The sequence below is a fragment of the Culex quinquefasciatus genome, chromosome 1 (assembly GCF_015732765.1).
Source record: "Culex quinquefasciatus strain JHB chromosome 1, VPISU_Cqui_1.0_pri_paternal, whole genome shotgun sequence".
Taxonomy (NCBI): Eukaryota; Metazoa; Arthropoda; class Insecta; order Diptera; family Culicidae; genus Culex; species Culex quinquefasciatus.
Genome location: NC_051861.1, coordinates 18,162,822 through 18,181,609, shown reverse-complemented (window position 1 = coordinate 18,181,609; position 18,788 = coordinate 18,162,822). Strand labels below are relative to the sequence as shown.

At 38.3% G+C, this 18,788-nt stretch overlaps 1 protein-coding gene and 1 long non-coding RNA gene across 2 annotated transcripts in view; both read left to right on the top strand.

The window, feature by feature from the left end:
- The window catches only part of LOC6035419 (myosin-I heavy chain), an 82,332-nt gene extending 75,765 nt beyond the window's left edge, over positions 1-6,567 (top strand). The window contains 9 exon segments of the mRNA XM_038263340.1: positions 60-422; positions 485-714; positions 1,362-1,539; positions 1,609-2,566; positions 2,622-2,760; positions 2,762-3,126; positions 3,248-3,552; positions 3,607-4,050; positions 4,110-6,567. Coding sequence (XP_038119268.1) covers positions 60-422; positions 485-714; positions 1,362-1,539; positions 1,609-2,566; positions 2,622-2,760; positions 2,762-3,126; positions 3,248-3,552; positions 3,607-4,050; positions 4,110-4,394 — 3,267 coding nt within the window. The 3' untranslated portion in view covers positions 4,395-6,567.
- Positions 6,568-9,119: 2,552 nt separating this feature from the next.
- LOC119765286 lies at positions 9,120-9,595 on the top strand. Its single transcript, XR_005276618.1, has 2 exons — positions 9,120-9,214; positions 9,380-9,595. It is a non-coding gene; the product is annotated as an uncharacterized LOC119765286 (long non-coding RNA).
- Positions 9,596-18,788: the final 9,193 nt, after the last annotated feature.

Here is an 18,788-nt window from a genome sequence, read left to right as displayed (position 1 = left end):
AGTGTTTCGTTGGCGTTGTTCTGCAAGATCTCCAATATTGACCCAATAACTGCTTACAGGATCTCTGCAAGTACATCCGCGGAGAGCTAAACAACGAGCGTGAGCTGCAGGTCATCCAGTTCATCATCGGGCAAGGTATCGAACGTGAAGAACTACGAGACGAGATCTTCGTGCAGTGCATGCGGCAGGCAACGAACAACCCAAGTGTGGAGTGGACCGACCGGGTTTGGTTGCTGCTCTGCCTCACCATTGTGGCGTTCCAGCCTAGCAAGCTACTGTTCCGGTACTTTTGCAGCTTTCTGAAGAAGAACCTCGAAACGCTCGAAGGTAAGCTGCGTCAGTACGTGCAGTGGTGTCTGGACAACTGCAAGAACACCAAGGTTCGCTGCCGGCAGTACGCACCCTCCAGCGTAGAGATTGCGGTGAGTTGGTGATTTCTTTTCAGAGTAGTTCGTACGTACTGAAACCCTTGTCAACATTGCAGGCTATGCGTCGACTCGGTACCATTGTGTGTCGATTCTTCTTCCTGGATGGACGCACCAAGGCGATCGACGTACACCCGACGGATACCGCTAGCGACGCGGTAGCTAAGCTGGCGGAGAAGCTCGGTCTGTGCAATATTGAGGGGTGGGCGATCTATCAATCGCGGCCGGATGGCGAAGAGCACGTCAAGTCGCACGACTATCTGTACGACATTATAGCCGCTTGGGAAAGGTAAGTGGATGGTTTGGAGAGTGTGCTTGGGAGTGACTTAACAGACTTGATTGCGAACTGACTTTGGAAGGTTTGTGGAGCTCGGACATATTGTATATTCTGACCTTTGGACCAACTAATTCTTTCATTTGTACAGAAATCGAGTTTTTTTTGTTAACGTATAACAGTTATCGTTTTGACGTACAGCGGAATGTCAATTTTACACAGTTGTTGAGGGTTAGTCATATTTCTTGTGGACTGTGAGAGTCGTTAACAGGTTGGGGAACAGTGTGAGCAGGTGCCACGTGGTGATCTTCAGCGGTTAACCCTCAATTCATCGTCATCGTGTACAAAGGTCATCAACGCGGGTGTGATTTGCGGAGAGTGACGGTGCTTGGTCGTTTCCCGTACTATTCCCACTGTCTAATTCAATTCCCGGCTACCTTCCAGTGCACGTGATCGCGGCTGTCGTCAGAGCAACATTGTCAAAAAGGTCAACCGGCGTGCGTACCGGATCTTCCTGTACCTCAAGCTGCCGGATGAGTGGCGAAGCAAAAACATTCCGAAATACTACACAACTTGAGACACCTTCCGGACACAACGATGTGACGAGAAAACTTGGTGGCTGAACTTTGTTTATAACCTTGGTTCCTGTTCTTATCCTACAGCAAGCAAACGAAGATTCATGCCGGAAGCTCGACGCTGCGAAAGAACGCGACGACACTCGGTTCGGGCGAGAACCGGTTTGTGTTCAAGAAGCGCCTGTTCAAGAGTACCCGCGAGCTGTCGCAGGATCCGGTCGAGGTGAACATGCTGTACGCGCAGGCCGTTTACAGCGTTGTCAAGGTGAGTGGGTTCAGGTTTTGGCGGCCAATTGTTCATTGTTAATGATTTCTTTTTGTTGGGTGATTTCAGTGCGACGATTTCCCGGTCTCTGAGAAAGTTGCGCTCCAGCTTGCTGGATTACAAGCCCAGGTAGCCCTGGGTGATCCGTCAAACCAGCCCAAGCCTGAGTATTACTCGGATGTGGCTAGTTTCTTGCCGGAGCGCATCTCAAGTTGCCGTGAGGAGCAGTTTTGGGTGCCGATCTTGGCCCAGGCCCACCGCCAGTACGGTTCCGGCCGTACGGAACTAACCGCTAAGGTCTTGTATCTTTCTTGCGTGATGCAATATCCATTGTACGGTACCACCATGTTCCCTGTATCGTATCGAGGCTATTGGAGCTACGGGAATAGTCTGATCCTCGGCGTCAACTGCGAGGGGATCATTCTGATCAAACCGGATGACAAGTTTGTGCTGTACGAGTTTCGTTACAGCGAAATCGAGTCGATCATGCTAGACCCGAGCGATAGCTTCATTACGATCAGTCTGAACCGCCATACAAGCACAACGACAACCGCCGACCAGCAGCGATGCTTCGTGTTCGAAACGTCGCAGAAGAACGAGATCGGTTCGCTGATCGTGTCCTACTTCCCGGCGCTCTCGAACTGGATCACCGAAAACGAGGTGCCCCCGAAGAAAAGTAAGGGAATCACCAACGAAGATCGGGTCCGGTTGCATCACAATGTGGTTGTATGTCGGCGACACTTGGTGGATGCGGAAATTCTGCGAAAGCCTCAAGACCCTAGCGGTGGCTTTTTGCGAAACACGCTGCGTCGACTGTCCAAGCATCGGTTGGAGAAGCTCCGTGCGGAGCATGGTCACGGATCGGTGCACGATCATGGTGAAACATACAAGGGCTTCCCGCACGCTTACTGGGCGTTCAGTCGGCAAGCCCTGCCCCAGAGTCTCAGCAAGATTCCAGACCAGGAAGAACAGGCCATGATACAGGTGTTCAACTCCATTCTGACGTACGCTGGACTGGGACAAAACGGTATGTTATCTAACCGTAACCCTAAAATCGACCTCACTAACCCTTCCTTCCACAGGAGAAACCGTCCAACGGGCCGAAGACGAGCACATAACCTTAATTCAATCCATTATGGATCGCTGCATGCGCAAGGAGTCGCTCCTGAACGAGCTTTACCTGCAGTTGATCAAGCAAACCACAGACCACCCGGATCCAAACTCGCGTCAACCTGCGTCACTGGGCACTGCTCTCGCTGGCCTGCAGTGTCATCCTGCCACCCCAGAAGGTGGTCCGTAAGTATCTCATTGGTCACCTGAAGCGCTGCGCTAGCGATTTCATCACCGAGGAGGGCAAGTACGCCCGGTTTGCGGAGAAGTGCTTCTTCAAAACGCAGGGAACGCGCCGAAGACAGTGGCCTCCGAGCCGGGAGGAAATTGTTTGCACAATCAACAGGCGGCCGATCTACGCACGGTTCCACTTTATGGACGGACAGTACCATTCGGTAGAGTTCCACCCTAGTTCGACCTCCCGTGAGGTTATGGAGATCGTCAAAAAGAAGATCGGACTGCAGGAGAACGCACAAGGTAGGTTTGATCAGCAAGCGACAAGTAAGACTATTTAACAAAGCTTTCAATGTCTGTGTCCCGAGTAGTACTGAGCTAGTGTCATCATCGTGTCCCTTCATTTCCAACCCCTTTAATACAGGTTACGCCATCTATGAGGTGCTGGGAGCGTCCGAGCGAAGTCTGTTGCCGGATGAAAAGGTTGCGGACGTGATGTCCAAGTGGGAGAAGTACCGAACGGCGGCAGCTCAAGCCGTGCAGCAGAATCAGAGCAGTTCAAATCTGGCACCCGCTTGCCGTCGACAACATCATTTGTTCCTGTTCAAGAAGCATCTGTTCTGCGATCAGTACATGAACTTAGACGATCCAGTTGAGAAAGAGCTGCTGTACCATCAAGTTCTGCACGGGCTGAGGACCGAGCGGTTCCCGATTTCGGAAATGGAAGCGGTGAGTACGTTGCTGGTTTGTGTTTATTTCAGTACTGACGATTCCGCTTTGTAGGTCATGCTGACTGCTCTTCAAGGTCAGTTAGAACTGGGTGACTGTTCGGAGGTGGTTCAAGATTACCGAGCGATTGCTGCACACTGTCTTCCACCGCGGTTTGTTCCCAACATTCCGCACGAAGGTGTGGCCATGCACCACCAGAGTCTACGTGGCATGACATCGGCTGAAGCCAAAAAGTCCTTCCTGAACTTGATTCAGAGTTGGCCCCTTCACAAAGCTACCATCTTTGACGTAATGCAGTCATTCACATCCAACTGGCCGCGGATATTGTGGCTTGCTGTGGATCAAAAGGGTCTCCATCTGCTGGAACATCGGTCACGCAATACGCTGTGCACGTACGAGTATCAGTCAATACTGTCCTTCTCGCCGAACATGAACTGCCTGATGATCATCACCGGATCGGACAAGAAGCAGTCCAAGGTGATTTTGACAACGGCACAGGTAAGTTTAAGGTTATGTTTAGCTGGTTGTGCGTTACTTGATGGTCCACCTTATTTCAGGCCTTCCAAATTGCCAATTTAATCCGGGAGTACATGGAAGTGATGAACAGCAACGCCCAGCTAAGTGACGACTCCCAGAAGGAGAACACCAACAACGGAAACGTCATGGGAGCGGGGGCTCCTGGAGTTCCGCACGTTCCACCCCACCACAATCAGCCACTTCCACCGCCGCACGGTGCCGTGCAACAGCCGGACTTGCGGAAGGGCCCTGGTGGAGGCCAACGGCCTCCATCCATGGTGCTGCGCCAGTCCAATGCGGCTTTGGTAGCGCCCCAGCCCAGTTAATTGCGCGCAAGCTTCAAGTCACAGTGGATGTCGGAAGCGCAGACAAACAGACGACTTTTGAGATTTGCTCGTTTTCGGATGCGTTTAGAAATTCGTTCTTACAGGCCAAAACTTTTACCATGATTTTCACTGAAAATACAAAATAAAAACTTGTCAAATGGACACGCTTAATTACATTTGCTCGACATTTGATTTCAACCCAATTAATATTTCTGTTTTATCAGCGTTGCTAATAAAATTGAAACAAAAAAAATCTCATGACTGTCAAAAACAATTTGATTTTGAACGCGTCTGTTTGTTTGCGCTACAGAAAGTAGATAAAACATGGCAAAAACATAAAAATAATCAAATGTATGTTAAAATAACTGTAAATGACGGTGTGAAAGTTTGCAGATTGAGTGGGCGTGTGCGTGAAAGAAATGCTGCTGTGTTGGTGGCGAACACTGTTACGATGACGGAACTTCCAATGGATCTCAGATGAATGCAAATCAAAACATTTCCGCTAATCATCAATATCAGGCGAATCAAATAGTAGTATCATGCTTAACAGAATATAAACAGAAATAATCAAATGCAGAGACTAACCGAGAGTAAATTTGTAAGTTTTGGTTGCAATAAAAAAAATCCAGATCGAATCGCTACTAGCAAAAAGATGTAGTTCAAATTTTTCGTCGAGAAGCTTCCGTTTGTTAACCGAATCAAAAACACGGAAATAGTTAAATCGAATCTCTAGGTTTGCGAGCTTCGGAGATCTCAGCTTATCGCGAAGAAATTTGCTCACACGGACAAAGAGATGTAACTTCAACTAAGCTTGTTAAAACACACACACACAAATAGTATTTAAAAGAGCAGTTGTTTCCAGCCGTAGAAACCCCCACTCCCTCTCTAGATTTAAACAGTTCTAACAAATCTCACTCCTGTATTCGTCTATCGTTTTATTATGCTTTATTTTATTTTATTTTTTGTTAAAATTTTATCAACAATTCTCACACTGTTTCGTGAATTGTTTGGGACTCAGGCCATTTTAAGTGTTAAAAAAAAACTAGTACCTTAATCTTAATTCGCTCTCTTCCTGTCTATTGGGTCACTTCTCCTCTCTTCCTCTTGTACCAAAATTGTGTGATATGAGCCGTGCTAGCACGAGAGAGCATGATGCAGAAAACACGCAGAATAGTATATTTAGGATTGTTCCGTTAGATTGATTAAAAATACAAAAAAAAAACTGCAATAAGTTCTGCGATTGTTTTTAGGGGACACTTTATATTACAATTCGTATTATATACATAGATTTACATGTGTAAACCGATATATTATTTATATACCGTTTATTTATTTTTTATTTAGAAAGAATGACATACACACTCATTAAGATAAGGTAATCGGCCATAATAGGTTGTCTCGATGATTTTTACAGCAAAATATTATTAACATATAGCCATGTATGAACTACTGATTACACCGATTTTTAAAACTTTACGAAACCCCGCTTTTAACATTGACTATTAACTCACTTTTCTAACAACTTCGTGAAAGTTTGACTTTTATTTGCCTACCAGTACATTTAAAGCGAACCAACGTGTTTATAATACAAAGAATCTATATATTAAACTAACACACAAAAAAACAAACTATTGAAAATGGTTGAAAGTAAATATTGAATAGTTAAGCGAATCAAATACGTTAATCTGAAAACCAGAAACAAAATACAAATATGCCTAACACGAATAAAATAACTGTCGGATAATTCGTTTCCGAACAGGAAGCAAATATTAAAAAAAAACGATATAAAAATAAAACAAAGAGACGCTAGTCAAATGATGAGATAAGGTTACTTTTCTAGTGAATTGCTACCAAATAAAAAGCTCGAACAAGCAACAAACAACCTGTAGGCCAATAACTCTCACTTGTCTCTGCTCTTTCCTTTGCGTAAATTTCACTTCAAAAAGCGTACAGAAACCAATAGATAAAATCACATGTTAAATATTTGTCAAAAGCAGCAGCGTGCGCATTGCGCGTTTCAACGAGGTTGATGAATGAAGAGTCTGGTTTTCTGTTTGAGGAAATCGAAAATATGTAGGAAACGACAGAGAATGAAAAAAAAATAAATAAATAAATTGAAACGATCTGTGTCACGGAATCTTACAGAATAAATGAAGGATTACTGAAATATTAATTCCTGGGTGTGTTTATTTGAATCCGAAACGATTATTGCACGACTCTTTCACTTGTTCAGTTCATCCCATTTATTTGAGTTGAGATGTTTTTAAAATAAACAAAAACTATTCCTTAAGACGGGTTTCCACTACAGGAAAAAAAAAATGTGCAACCTTGTCGAAACCAAGGGTGAGTCTGAGCTCTCGCTTGGTTAAGACCAAAAACCAGTAAGATGTATAGTATACATTGGGTCTGGGAGGTGAGATTGGGTCAAAGTGATTTTTTACGGATTTTACCATTTCTAAGATTCTTCAATGAAACTGAATTCTGTTAAAAGGGTTGTGTAGGGGACATGATGACTTTGCTGAAAAAATCTCGTTCCTAGAACAAATCCTGCTATTTTGGCAGCTGTCTAAAGTTGAGGTACGTTTTTGGCCAAAAATTACTTCTCGAAAAATCATTTTTCTAATATTTTTGTTGGAATTGCTCGAAAACTACCCAAATGTTTGAAAATTTCCACTTCAAGCAGTGTAGCATGTCAATACGATTCCCTCGAACAAAAAACACTGTTGGATGACTTGTTTTTACCATTTCGTTGTATTTGAGCATCATTTTAGTTTCATTTGACTCAATGTCACCCCGTCTAAGGGGTGAGATTGGGTCAATTTTCAAACTATTGGCATTTAAGGTAGTGTTCATCAAAATCCACCATATTTTGGGAAAATGTTAGTAAACTATTTTCGATGTTATTTAAATTGTTTTTGTTATTAAGAAATTACGAGAGGTGTATCGTTTTTTGACCCATAGTGACCCCTACTGACGGTATGTATTGTTTTTTTTTTCATAATACATAGAATAGAAGTTATACTTTATTTTCATTTCAAAATATCATAAGCAAGAGCTATTATCAAGTTTGAATACATCAAACTTTAGAATTATCTAAAATAAACATTGAGATAATATATTTAGAAGAAATGATTAGTTCAATATGTTCAATAGTTCTCTAATTTTATTACTGTTTTCTGTTCTGTTCATTTTATAACTTTGTTTTCATATTTTGGCAAGACATATGGAAATTTTCACGAAAATGAATCACAATGTGCACATAAATTTAAATTATTTTGAAAAATAAGCAAAAAAATCGCAAATAATCGAAGAATAATTTTACAGAGAACAACAGTGCAGCGAATATGGGAGCTGCCATCTATGTTTGAATAGCTGAACCAACTAGTGTTTGCAAGTTGGCTTCGGCTAGAATGCAAATGAAATGTTTCCTGTAGTATTATTTTTTTTATCACTGAAGAGAATCATTGCATTATCTTTGGAGATATTTTAAAAGGATTAATTTAATTGATATCCAGTATGCATTTAATGAAAGTAATTTTGCTTAAGTTATTTTCAAATTTCGATCAAAACAAAATAGAACCATATGAATTTTGAAACTATTATTTCACTTATATTTTACAGAAGTATTCCACAAAATCGATTTGTATCGCATATCAATTTGACGTCAAAAAATCCTGCAAAATTAATCAAGACATAAGTGGACACTTCGATTGTCCTCCGGCCGTTTCTGTCAACTATAGAGTTATTTACGTGCGCATGTATTGCGTGTACGTACACGAAAAAAAGTGAGGTTAAATTTTGTCCGGCCAGCAAAATCAAATGGTGCGCTAGTGTGTGTACGCGAAACGTCATAAAGCTCTATTCCGAAAACCAAACAAAATTACATTCACACAAAAATGTGACATTTGCTCGGGGTGCTCGCTCACAATGGAACCATTCAGAAGTGATATCACACAGAGATTCGGGTTCCTCTGCGGGTGTCATTGTCCAAAAACTGCGCGGATCAAATCAAATCAATCCGGGGGAAAAAAATGGAGGAAAGAAGTGCAATTCCCCGTGTCCGGTACTGTAGGACATGTTTGCTTGAACTGTACGCGTTCGGAAATGCGTTCAGTTCACCCCTCTGACTCTTTTTTTTTCTTTGGTTGGTGACAATGATATGCACTGTCAAAGTAAGAACCGAAATTTGTGTGTGGTGAAAGTAGGCCATGCGTTACGGGACAATGAATGAATAGAAAGTGGTCGATTTGGTAGAGAATAAAAATGTATTGATATGGAAGGATCCGGTTTGGTGCAACCCCTTGATTTGTTTCTGGGATAAGTTGATGAGTGTCATTTAGCACTCAACGGGGTTTTGATTGATTAAAATATCTGTCATGAATAAAATTTGAAGATTGACTGAACAAAGAAATACCGTAAACTGGGGTGGCTTTGATATCCCGGGATGACATTGATAGAAACAGTCACATTTTTGCATGTATGTTTAATAATAAGCTATCCCTTAATGCTTACATACTCAAAATTCTCAAAAATGTTTAGATATTAATTTGACGGGCATTTGAAAACCCTATCAAAGTCACCCCGAGCTATCAAAGTCACCCCATTCTACGGTAATAATAATAAAAAATATCCTTCAAAAATAATATTTGATAAGTAGAACCGACAACATTGCTTCATCCAGTTGTCACGCACACTAGTCGGCCCCGTTTAACTATGTTGACTTGGCAAGTTAACACAGTGAAGCAGAAGATAAGCTGAGCTGGTTGGAGCGACACGTTTATTTTTTCGGGCGCTGGCTGCTTAGATCATCGGACTTTATTGTAAGTAAAATTTAGTAATAATGAAACTTGCACGTTTTTTTTTAACAATTGCCTGTTAGTTTATGTGATTTCTAGTATTTTATGACACATTCAATGCTTGTTTGTATCGTTTTAAAGATGCTTAAATTTGAAGCTGTATCTCTAATTCAATTTTTTAACTTTCAGCACGTCATCCACAGCGCCGAAAATGATATCCTATTATCGAAATTTGGTCACCTCGGTGTAGGCGTAGAAATCGAGATGTTATATCTTGTTCAAGCAAAACATAAGAACGATCCCGGTATGTGTAGAATTTGACGAGGAGTTGGCAGTTTTAGAGGCTTTAGGCATAAACTGAGGCGTAGATATATGATTTAAATAAAATGTTCAAAATACATTAACTGAGATTGTTTAATTTATTTTACTTGTTTTGACCAATTCTTTATTTTCTAAATTTTCTCGTACTGCCGCTCAAAGCAATTCCGTACCATATGTAATTTCCTCAATTTAAAACCAATTAAATTTAGTACTTTATACCAGAAACTGTAGAAAATTCCACTTATTCGTGAAATCATAACATGAAGCCTTATGGGTAGGACAAATTGGCTTTGAGTTTTTCTCGGCTTGTTGTTTTTACTTATGGCACGGACTAGATTAGATCGACAGTGTAATCCTTGTCCTATTCAATACCCGTTGGCAGCGTAAACATGAGAATGTAGGGTTTGTATCAGACTTGGATTATGATTTCCTCAGATTTTTATACACTGAATATAGTTTTGAAAAAAGGACGTTAGTTGACTTCTGAAATTGTTACAATAAAAACAAGAAAAACTACATTTCAGCGATTTTTTTACAGTCCATTTTTTCTGCACAATTATTATTTTGTCCATGTTTAGTAGAGAGGGTAGAGAGCCTATATGGAGAGGCGAAATGTCACTCTCAGGGTTCCAATCGATTAACAAGATCATGCAGGAACAAGGTTGGAATCAATTTAAAATAATTTTGGTAAAAAAATGAGACTTATAACAATCACAAGTATTGTAAAATTTTTGTTGATATTAATCTTGTAGTTTTTGGTCCCTAATGTTTAGAAGTTAATTTTGAGCAACTTTTGTTGTACGAAAATTTTTCTTTTCTTGTTCAATGATGTTTTTAATTCCTTTGTAATATTTCGCCTAGAGAGCCTAAAGCTTAAGCTCCAGGCTCTCTAATTTCGCCGGGACCCGTGGTGAAGGAGTAAGCGTGTTTGCCTCTCACCCATTCGTCCGGGGTTCGATCCCAGAAGGTTCCGGTGGCATTTTAGATCGTTTGCTCAATCCAGGCGTAGGAGTCGTCTCCCTAGGCCCTGTCTCGGTGGAGTCGCCGGTAGGCAGTTGGACTCACAATCCAAAGGTCGTCGGTTGGGATTGGGGTGGATGGAAGCTAAGGTGTAAAAAGAGGTTTGCAATTGCCTCAACAATCAAGCCTTCGGACAACAAGTTTCGAGTAGGAATCTCACAATCGAGAACGCAAAGGAAATGCTGTTGAGCGAATAATTCGGTTTTTGAATATTTGTACATGCATATATCTTGTTTTTTTAATGGTGGTTTGAGGCCTTTATAACAACCTCCAATAATTCTAGTTTTTGAATTTTCGTTCAATTAATCGTTTTTGTGTGTGTGATTTTTTTTAAACAATTTCCGTAAATAAACTTAAATTATTAGGTTTTACGTCGTGTCAAAGTATAATCTGAGTAAAAAAATTAATGCTAACCTACTTATTTAGACAAAAAAGTAGTTTAAAACATGATCGATGTAAATCCGGATTTTTTTTCCAATGCATTAGAAAAGTCACTTAAAACAAGTTGAACGTTGAAGCCCAAGATTTTCTAAAAATTTCAAAGTTCTCCTATGCAATCCATCAGACCTCAAATGGCTCATTCTTAAACCAATTTTCAAACTCGCATGACGATTTTAATAAAGTTTGACACATTTGTCATATTCTAGCTCCTAAATGGGTTTCACTTGCCCTCATAATTTCAAGTATCGTCATTTATTCAAGTAGTCACTCAACCAAAAGCAAAAGAATTCCTCTAAACCAAGCGGAGTAACGCACCATCAGCACGAAAAATAATCATAAATATTTTGTTTTTAATTAAAAGCAATCCACCTTCACTTCGGGTCAAAAATTCAAATTTGGTTCCCCCCACCTGACCTCGAACCGGAAACCATCGCCGGAACGGGTTGCGAATCTCAATTGAATAATTATGGTAATTTCACTCCACCTCAGGCGCTGGGAGATCGTGTGCATCTCCGAAATTTCCATCACCACCCAGAGGAGGTTGCGCCAACCTTCTTTTGATAGTTATTGTTATTGCTAAATTTGGCTATTCCTCTTGGAAGGGGAATGGACGACGGTCTTTTGAGTAGTTGGTGCGGGATCATTAGAAAGCCTTACAAAAAAAACGCACATTTGTACCGAAACATTGGCTCATAATTTTAATCGTTATTGCGATGTTGCTACGCTGGAATGTTAACGTTAATGTATTTTCAGGACTATTACGCATGGGGTTCTCATGAGTTTTTTTTAAATTTTAATTATTTGTTAAACTCTTGATGAAATTTAAAATGATGATTGACTATTGAGATACATTTTAAAATACTTTGAAAAATCACAAAATTTAAATTAAAGAACCCTATTTCTGTTCCCGGAGGACATTGCGTCGCCTCAAAAAGGACCAATCCCAAATTGGAACAACTCGAAACCGCAACCTGCTCCCGGAATGGCACTTTCCGTGGCACACAATATGGCACACCAGGCGATTTTATAATGAATTCCATTCATTAAATGTGGCTGCCAAAACTACCATTCACCTTCCCATCCACAGTTCGGGTGGTTGGTAATTTCGGGAAAAAGGGATGCTTCTATCCCGAATGGTGAAAGGGAAAGCCTCGAGGCTGCTCATACGAGGGATAATAAAGTGCGGTAATGTGTGTGTGTGCCCTTTTCAGATAGTTTTCCGGCTATTCTAATGCTCGCCGATTAGCCCAAATTAGTACAGTTTTATCATATGTCAACGAATCGGCCCGCTTTTTGGAAGCAGATTGCGATGAAGTGCAGCGAATTAATGGGTACACATGAAATGTTAAAGTTAATTGCTCTAATTGACGTTTTAAATTTGGAGGAGGGGTGGTTTGAACCCGATAATTGGTTCGGTTTAAATTTAACTGCAATATACTACCGAGACATATGGCAAATTCATGTTTAAAATTAATATTTGTTTCACAATTTAACGATAACTATCGTTCAAGTAGGAACGTCGGAAGGGTGAAATGTTAAATTATAGTTAGGTGCTTTACAGAGAATTAAAATGGAGTAAGTCTTTAATCCATTTCTGTTTATATGGGGCTGTTCTTGAGGTTCTAGAAGGTGTCATTTATTATTGGAGCATTGACAGTCAATAAGTGATTCACTACCACAAAGATAATCAGTTTTTGATTGATGCATTCTGAATTATGATTTTAATGTTTTTTTTGTTAAACAATATGGTCACCAAATGGCTAACCGGGAATGAAACACCCATGAGAATTTTTTTTATCGAGGTTTTTTTTAGTGGATTTGCTACAAAAAATGTTACAACAGCAAGATCGTTTATCAATTTTGAAACACCGTAGTAAATCTTCAAAAGGGCGACACACTCCTATCCCTAACTAATTCAACTTGAACTTTCACTAGAGCAAAGGGGATAGACTGTTTGTTTACGTAACAATCTTTTATCAAAATTCCACATGATAAAAAAATAAATATAAATAAATAGAAATTAATAAACAATAACCCTTGAGGAGCGGCCGTCGCTGACTGGTTACGGTGTTCGCTTAGTAAGCGAAGGTTTCTGGGTTTGAATCTCATCTGCTCCCATCGAGAAAGTTAAGAAGATAGACATTTGAAATGATGAATATGAACGAATAATCAAACTTGCCTGAGGCGGGGTTCAATCTCCCGTCCTTTGGATTGGTAAGCAAACATGCTAACCATGCACAGTATTTTTTTTTTGTAAATTTGGAAGGTGTAATTTTGGAATGTTAAAGATTACCTCTTTTATGATGTAATTTTACCGCAATTTACAACAGAAAAGTGGTAAAATTACACATTTTCAGAGGTAAAATTACACATTTTTCTGACATAACAGATATACCCCTTCCCAACTCTCTATTTTTATGTTTTTATTTAACTCAAACATTGTGGGGGCCTTTCCTATAACCAAATAAGCTTTTTAGTGTCATTGGCTCACCCATACAAGTCTCCATACAATTTCGGTTGCTGTCCATACAAAAATGGTACGTAAATATTCAAACAGCTGTAACTTTTGAGTGAATTTTCTGATCAATTTGGTGTCTTCGGCAAAGTTGTAGGTAATGTTGAGGACTATTGAGATAGGTACACGGAAAAAAATTGCCGATTTTTTAATCAACTTTTTTCACATTAATTCAATTTCCCGAAATACGTATTTTTTTTATTTTCGAGATTTTTATATATTTTTTAGGGGACAAAAACCCGCAAAAATCTGCCGCCGAGCCATGAATTTTTGAAAAAAAGTGATTTTTGGAAAAAAAAAATCAAAATTACACGCAAAAACAAATTTGACGTAACCCACCATTTTATAATGTCGATATCTCAGCAACTAATGGTTCGTTTTTCAATGTTAAAACATGAAACATTCGTAAAATTTTCCAAAAAAATATTTTCAAAATTTTTAAATCAAGACTAACATTTTAAAAGGGCCAAACATTGAATATTGCGCTCATTTAAAATGGTAGTCTTGATTTAATTTGTTTCAAAATATTTTTTTGGAAAAGATATTAAAATTTCACGAATCTTTTAACATTGAAAATCAGACCAATAGTTGCTGAAATATCGACATTGTAAATGAGACTTATAAAACATCAATTTTCTCAGCAACCCGAGGTCCAATCTTCAATATCTCTTAGACAATTTTATAGAAAATTTTCTGAACATTAAAAAAAAATATTTTTAGAAATGGTTGCAAATGTTTTGCGTGGCTATATCTTGAAAACAGGGCCTTTATAAAGTACTGTAAAGTACTTTTCGATTGGAAATTCAATTTTACATAAAAATTACGTCAAGTTTGTTTTTACATAACATTTTGATTTTTTCCAAAAATCTCTATTTTTTCAAAAAATCATAACTCGGTGACAGATTTTTTGACCATGTTTCTCTATGGCTCAAAAGTTGCGGGTTTTTGTCCTCTTAAACATATAAAAAAGCTCGAAAATCAAAAATATGTGTTATGGGAAATTGAGTTTTTGTGAAAAAGAGTTGTTTAAAAAATCTGCGAATTTTTTTCCGTGTACCTATCAATCAATAGTGGCATCGGAAAGGGCATAAAATTTCCGATCTTTTGATACCCATACATCTAGGTTTTCTTTAAAACCTACGTTTTTAAATACCTGGGCAAAAAGTAAGTTTGATCCACGAGAACAAAAATTACGAAATTCCATGCATTTTTGGCAGGTTCCTCAAACGAAACCATAACAACGTTTTTGCTTAGGTATTTAAAAACGTGGGTTTTATAGAAAACCTGGATGTATGGATATCAAAAGATCGGAAATTTTATGCCCTTTCTGATGCCACAAAGGTTGACTTGTGAATTGTGGACCGGTTCAGATGCCGGCGGATTTTCCGACGACGTAATTCCGGGTTGGTACGAAATTCCAATGAAAAATCTGTTCTATCCATACAAATACCCCCAAAACGGTGTTATACCCACTCCAAAATGTTTATTTAGCAATTCTATGGTAATATATTGACATTTATTTGAATTAAAAGTTTGCAAAATTAAGTTTAGATAAGTTTTATATAGAATTTCCAGAGTTATATAAACTTTTATACTAAGTAGTTAGTAAACTTTATATTCAATCCAAATTCATTTTTTAATCAGTCAAGGATGCCTGTTTGGAGTTGGGAGACTAGATTTATGGTGATTTGTCAACAAATAACATTATTTATGTAAATTTTTCGAAAGGTGTACAAACTTTTTTTGCACCTTTTTTATTTTCGTAATAGTATTTGTTATATAACTTTTTATAGAAATCATCTTTTCATGAGCTTTTTGTAGCAAAATGTTTGGCATGAGTTTCTGAACAAAACGTAGTACTAGGTTCCTGTCAAACTTTAAAATTTTTACATGTTTCATCACAAAATGTGCATAGTACCTAAGGGGTGTAAATACTTTTTTTACATACTGTAGGTCGGTGTTACGGCCTCATGATGATATCCAAATATAATGTGCCTCTGTAGTTGACGATTATTCATCAAGCTATTTCTTAGTATGATAAAAAAATATACAGTCCAGACTCGATTATCCAAAGGTTTGTATGGGACTTCGGATAATCAACAAACGAACAAACAACTTTTTTTTCGTATTTTTTTTATTTTCTCACTTTTTACACCAAATTCGGGTTCTGTGACGCCATTTTAGTCAAATTGGAATGGTTAATTTCCAATTGAATTAAAAAATGATTTTTTAAATATTTGATCATCATTTTCTCTGCAATCTTGGATTTAAAAATTCTAAATCTTAACATTTTTTTCCTCATTGTACCTAGTGTTACAAAAATGATAAATCATATACACTCAAACCCCGATGGTTTGACACCAACTGTTGTCAAACGAACGAGGTCACTTTTTAGTTTGACACCCCTTTTACACGGAGTTCACACACACTACTAAACGTTTGTTTTGATAGTGTGCATGAGCGCCGCGTAAAAAGTGACAGTTCGTCACTTTTTAGTTTGACTTTGTCAAACCAGCGGGGCCCAAACTAAAAAGTGTCTAACGAAAAAGTGACCAACCACGGGGGGTTGAGTGTACTTTTAAAGTTAAAATCACTGTTAAAATCACGAAAAGAAAACTAATGCTGAAGAGCATCAGCTGACCACTTATTATGTAAATCAAATGTAATTATTATAAGAAAGATATTTAATAAAAAAAGAGAAGATAAATTTTGCTAGTGCCTTCATATAATCGAGTCTGGATTTGAGTTGCTCTTGAGGTGCGAGAGTTCGGATGGCTATTGGCTAGGCTGCTAGGCTGGGCGACCAGGTCCTGGTGGTCGACAGATATGGTAGGGTGCAATTTCGGGCAATGTCAGAGTGATCAGTGGTCTAAATTACGGCGTTCGTTGTACACGTGGTACCTCATAGTGACCCAGTCCAGATAGATACAAGTCAAACTAGATGTGTTCCGAACAAAAAGGAAGTACTAGATTTGATTTCTTGTAGCTAATACTGTTTCAGGCCTAGTAAATCAACATTGATTTTTAACTAGATAATGTAATGATAATGCAATGTTCTTACTTCTTATAGAGATTTTTATTATATGAATCTTTAAATGTTCAATTATCTAGCATCCGTGCAGAAATAAATTGTCTCTCATTCCAATCCTAAAAATTCTGAAAGCATTTTTTTTTCATTGCGAAAGCAGTGCCCAATGCACTCAACTCAAGATGTTGTTGTTTTAAATCCAATCATCGAACAAATATACGGACACAGAAAACCACGGCTTGTTGTTTACTCTAGCTGAAAATAGGTAAAGGAAAAAACTCATCTTTGCTGCGAATGCATATTAAATTAACTCTAGAGCAGTGTTTCTCAACCGGTGAGGAGTTGAGCCATTTTCCCCTGGGGGGAAATTGGCCATTTTGGGGGTAATGACGATGTAATAGAAATTCAAAGAGTTTTTGTAAAAAATATACATCTTTTTTTGTTTGTTTGTAATTTTACAACCTTTGAAGCTCACAATATATTTGAAATATATGTGAATTTCTTTGATAAGATACAACAACAATTTTTATTTCTTTAGATTTCATCTTCGCAGGTATTTTTTGCTAAAATTCAAAAAAGTTTATTGAAAAGAATAAAAATCTCCGTGAAATTGTTCTGAATAATACAATCATTTTTTATTAATATTTGCATTCTCTCAAACATGACCAATTTTTGAAAAATGGAATTTCATAAATGAATTTTTGTGAATTTTCACATTATTTTAAACATGAGCATTAGGGTGGTCCAAATCTGGACTTTTTTGGGGCTACCTCCTGAAATCAAAGATTGGCCCATCACTAGGCTAAATTCCAAATTTGAGCTCATTCTGACCACGGGAACCCCTCCCTCCAATCGCTTAAAGTTTGTATGGGAAAAATCGTCAAAATGTATGGAGAAAAGCAACTGTTTTACTTTTTACCTGTGGAAGGCGCCATAGTTATCCGATCCTTACCATTTCTCAAATGTAGAACCTTCATTATATTTAGAACAACTTTCCCGAAGACACCATATTTTTAGGATTTTTTCCCGCGAAGTTATTAGCGCCCAAAACTGACCATTTTTGCGCGGCCAGCTGTAAGGGGCTACCTAACAACGATGTTTAATTCCAATTCGTACACGCACGTGCTCTCTCTCAGGTTCAAACTCTCTCACGAGTTTGCTTGCCTGCCTGTCTGCTTACCAACAAGCGCGCGCTGTTTCTCTGCTTGGACTTTTGTCGTCGTCGTCGTTTTCGTTTGCTATCTGCTGCGCTGCGTTCCTGGCATGTTTATTATAATTTTCAAATAAAATAGCAGGTTTGTTTTGAGATATATTTAGCATATAAATTCTTAGATTATGCCAAAATTGAAAAAAGTGCACTAAAAAAATAATTTGAATAAAAAACTCGGGCCTTGGCTTAGCCTCGTTTAAAAAAATGAAGCAAATGAACAGGATTTGTTCGTTTTTCCAAGCATTACAAGCAGTTGTTCGTATATGCTCATTAGAGAGAATGATTCAATTATTTTAAAAAATCTTCAGGTAATACAAATTTTGTTTTTTTTTTACTCTAAATATCATCCGACCAACTGCTTGTCCATTCGAAGGCGATTTGATTACAGATTTCAAACTAGCTAGCTCAACAATCTCTATTTTTGAGGCTTTTCTTTTAGACATCGTTGCGTTTTTTGGATGTTTCGGAATCGTAAACTTCTAATAATCGTCAAAGGCAAAATATACTGCAATTTGTTGTAAGGATGTTTTTTTTATATTTTCGGCAGATTAAAATATTTTGTATGGAATGAAAAATAATCGTGATCATAGGGCTACGAAAAAACTTCAAATGTTTTCTTTTAAGCTTGTTTGATAGTATAAAAAGTGAAAAAAACAGTTCCCAAAATCGATTAATTGTCTAAGTGTATTGTTCTTCCTGAAATCTATACTTGACTAAGTTAAAAAAAAGTCTTATATTTTTTCTAGAAGAGTTAAAATCCCAGTCTTGAGTTTGGTATGATACCAAAACTAGAAATAAATTTCAATTACATAACATAACAGATGACAATTCATGGAGGAACAAATGTATCGAAATTTGTATTCTCTCACACACGCTCTGATAATATGATATCTATTGTTAATCACATATTACATTTAATTTTATATCTCGAAATAAATATCGAAATATATCTTGAAAATTATAATAAACATGCCAAGAACGCAGCGCAGCGGATAGCAAACGAAAACGACGACGACGACAAAAGTCCAAGCAGAGAAACAGCGCGCGCTTGTTGGTAAGCAGA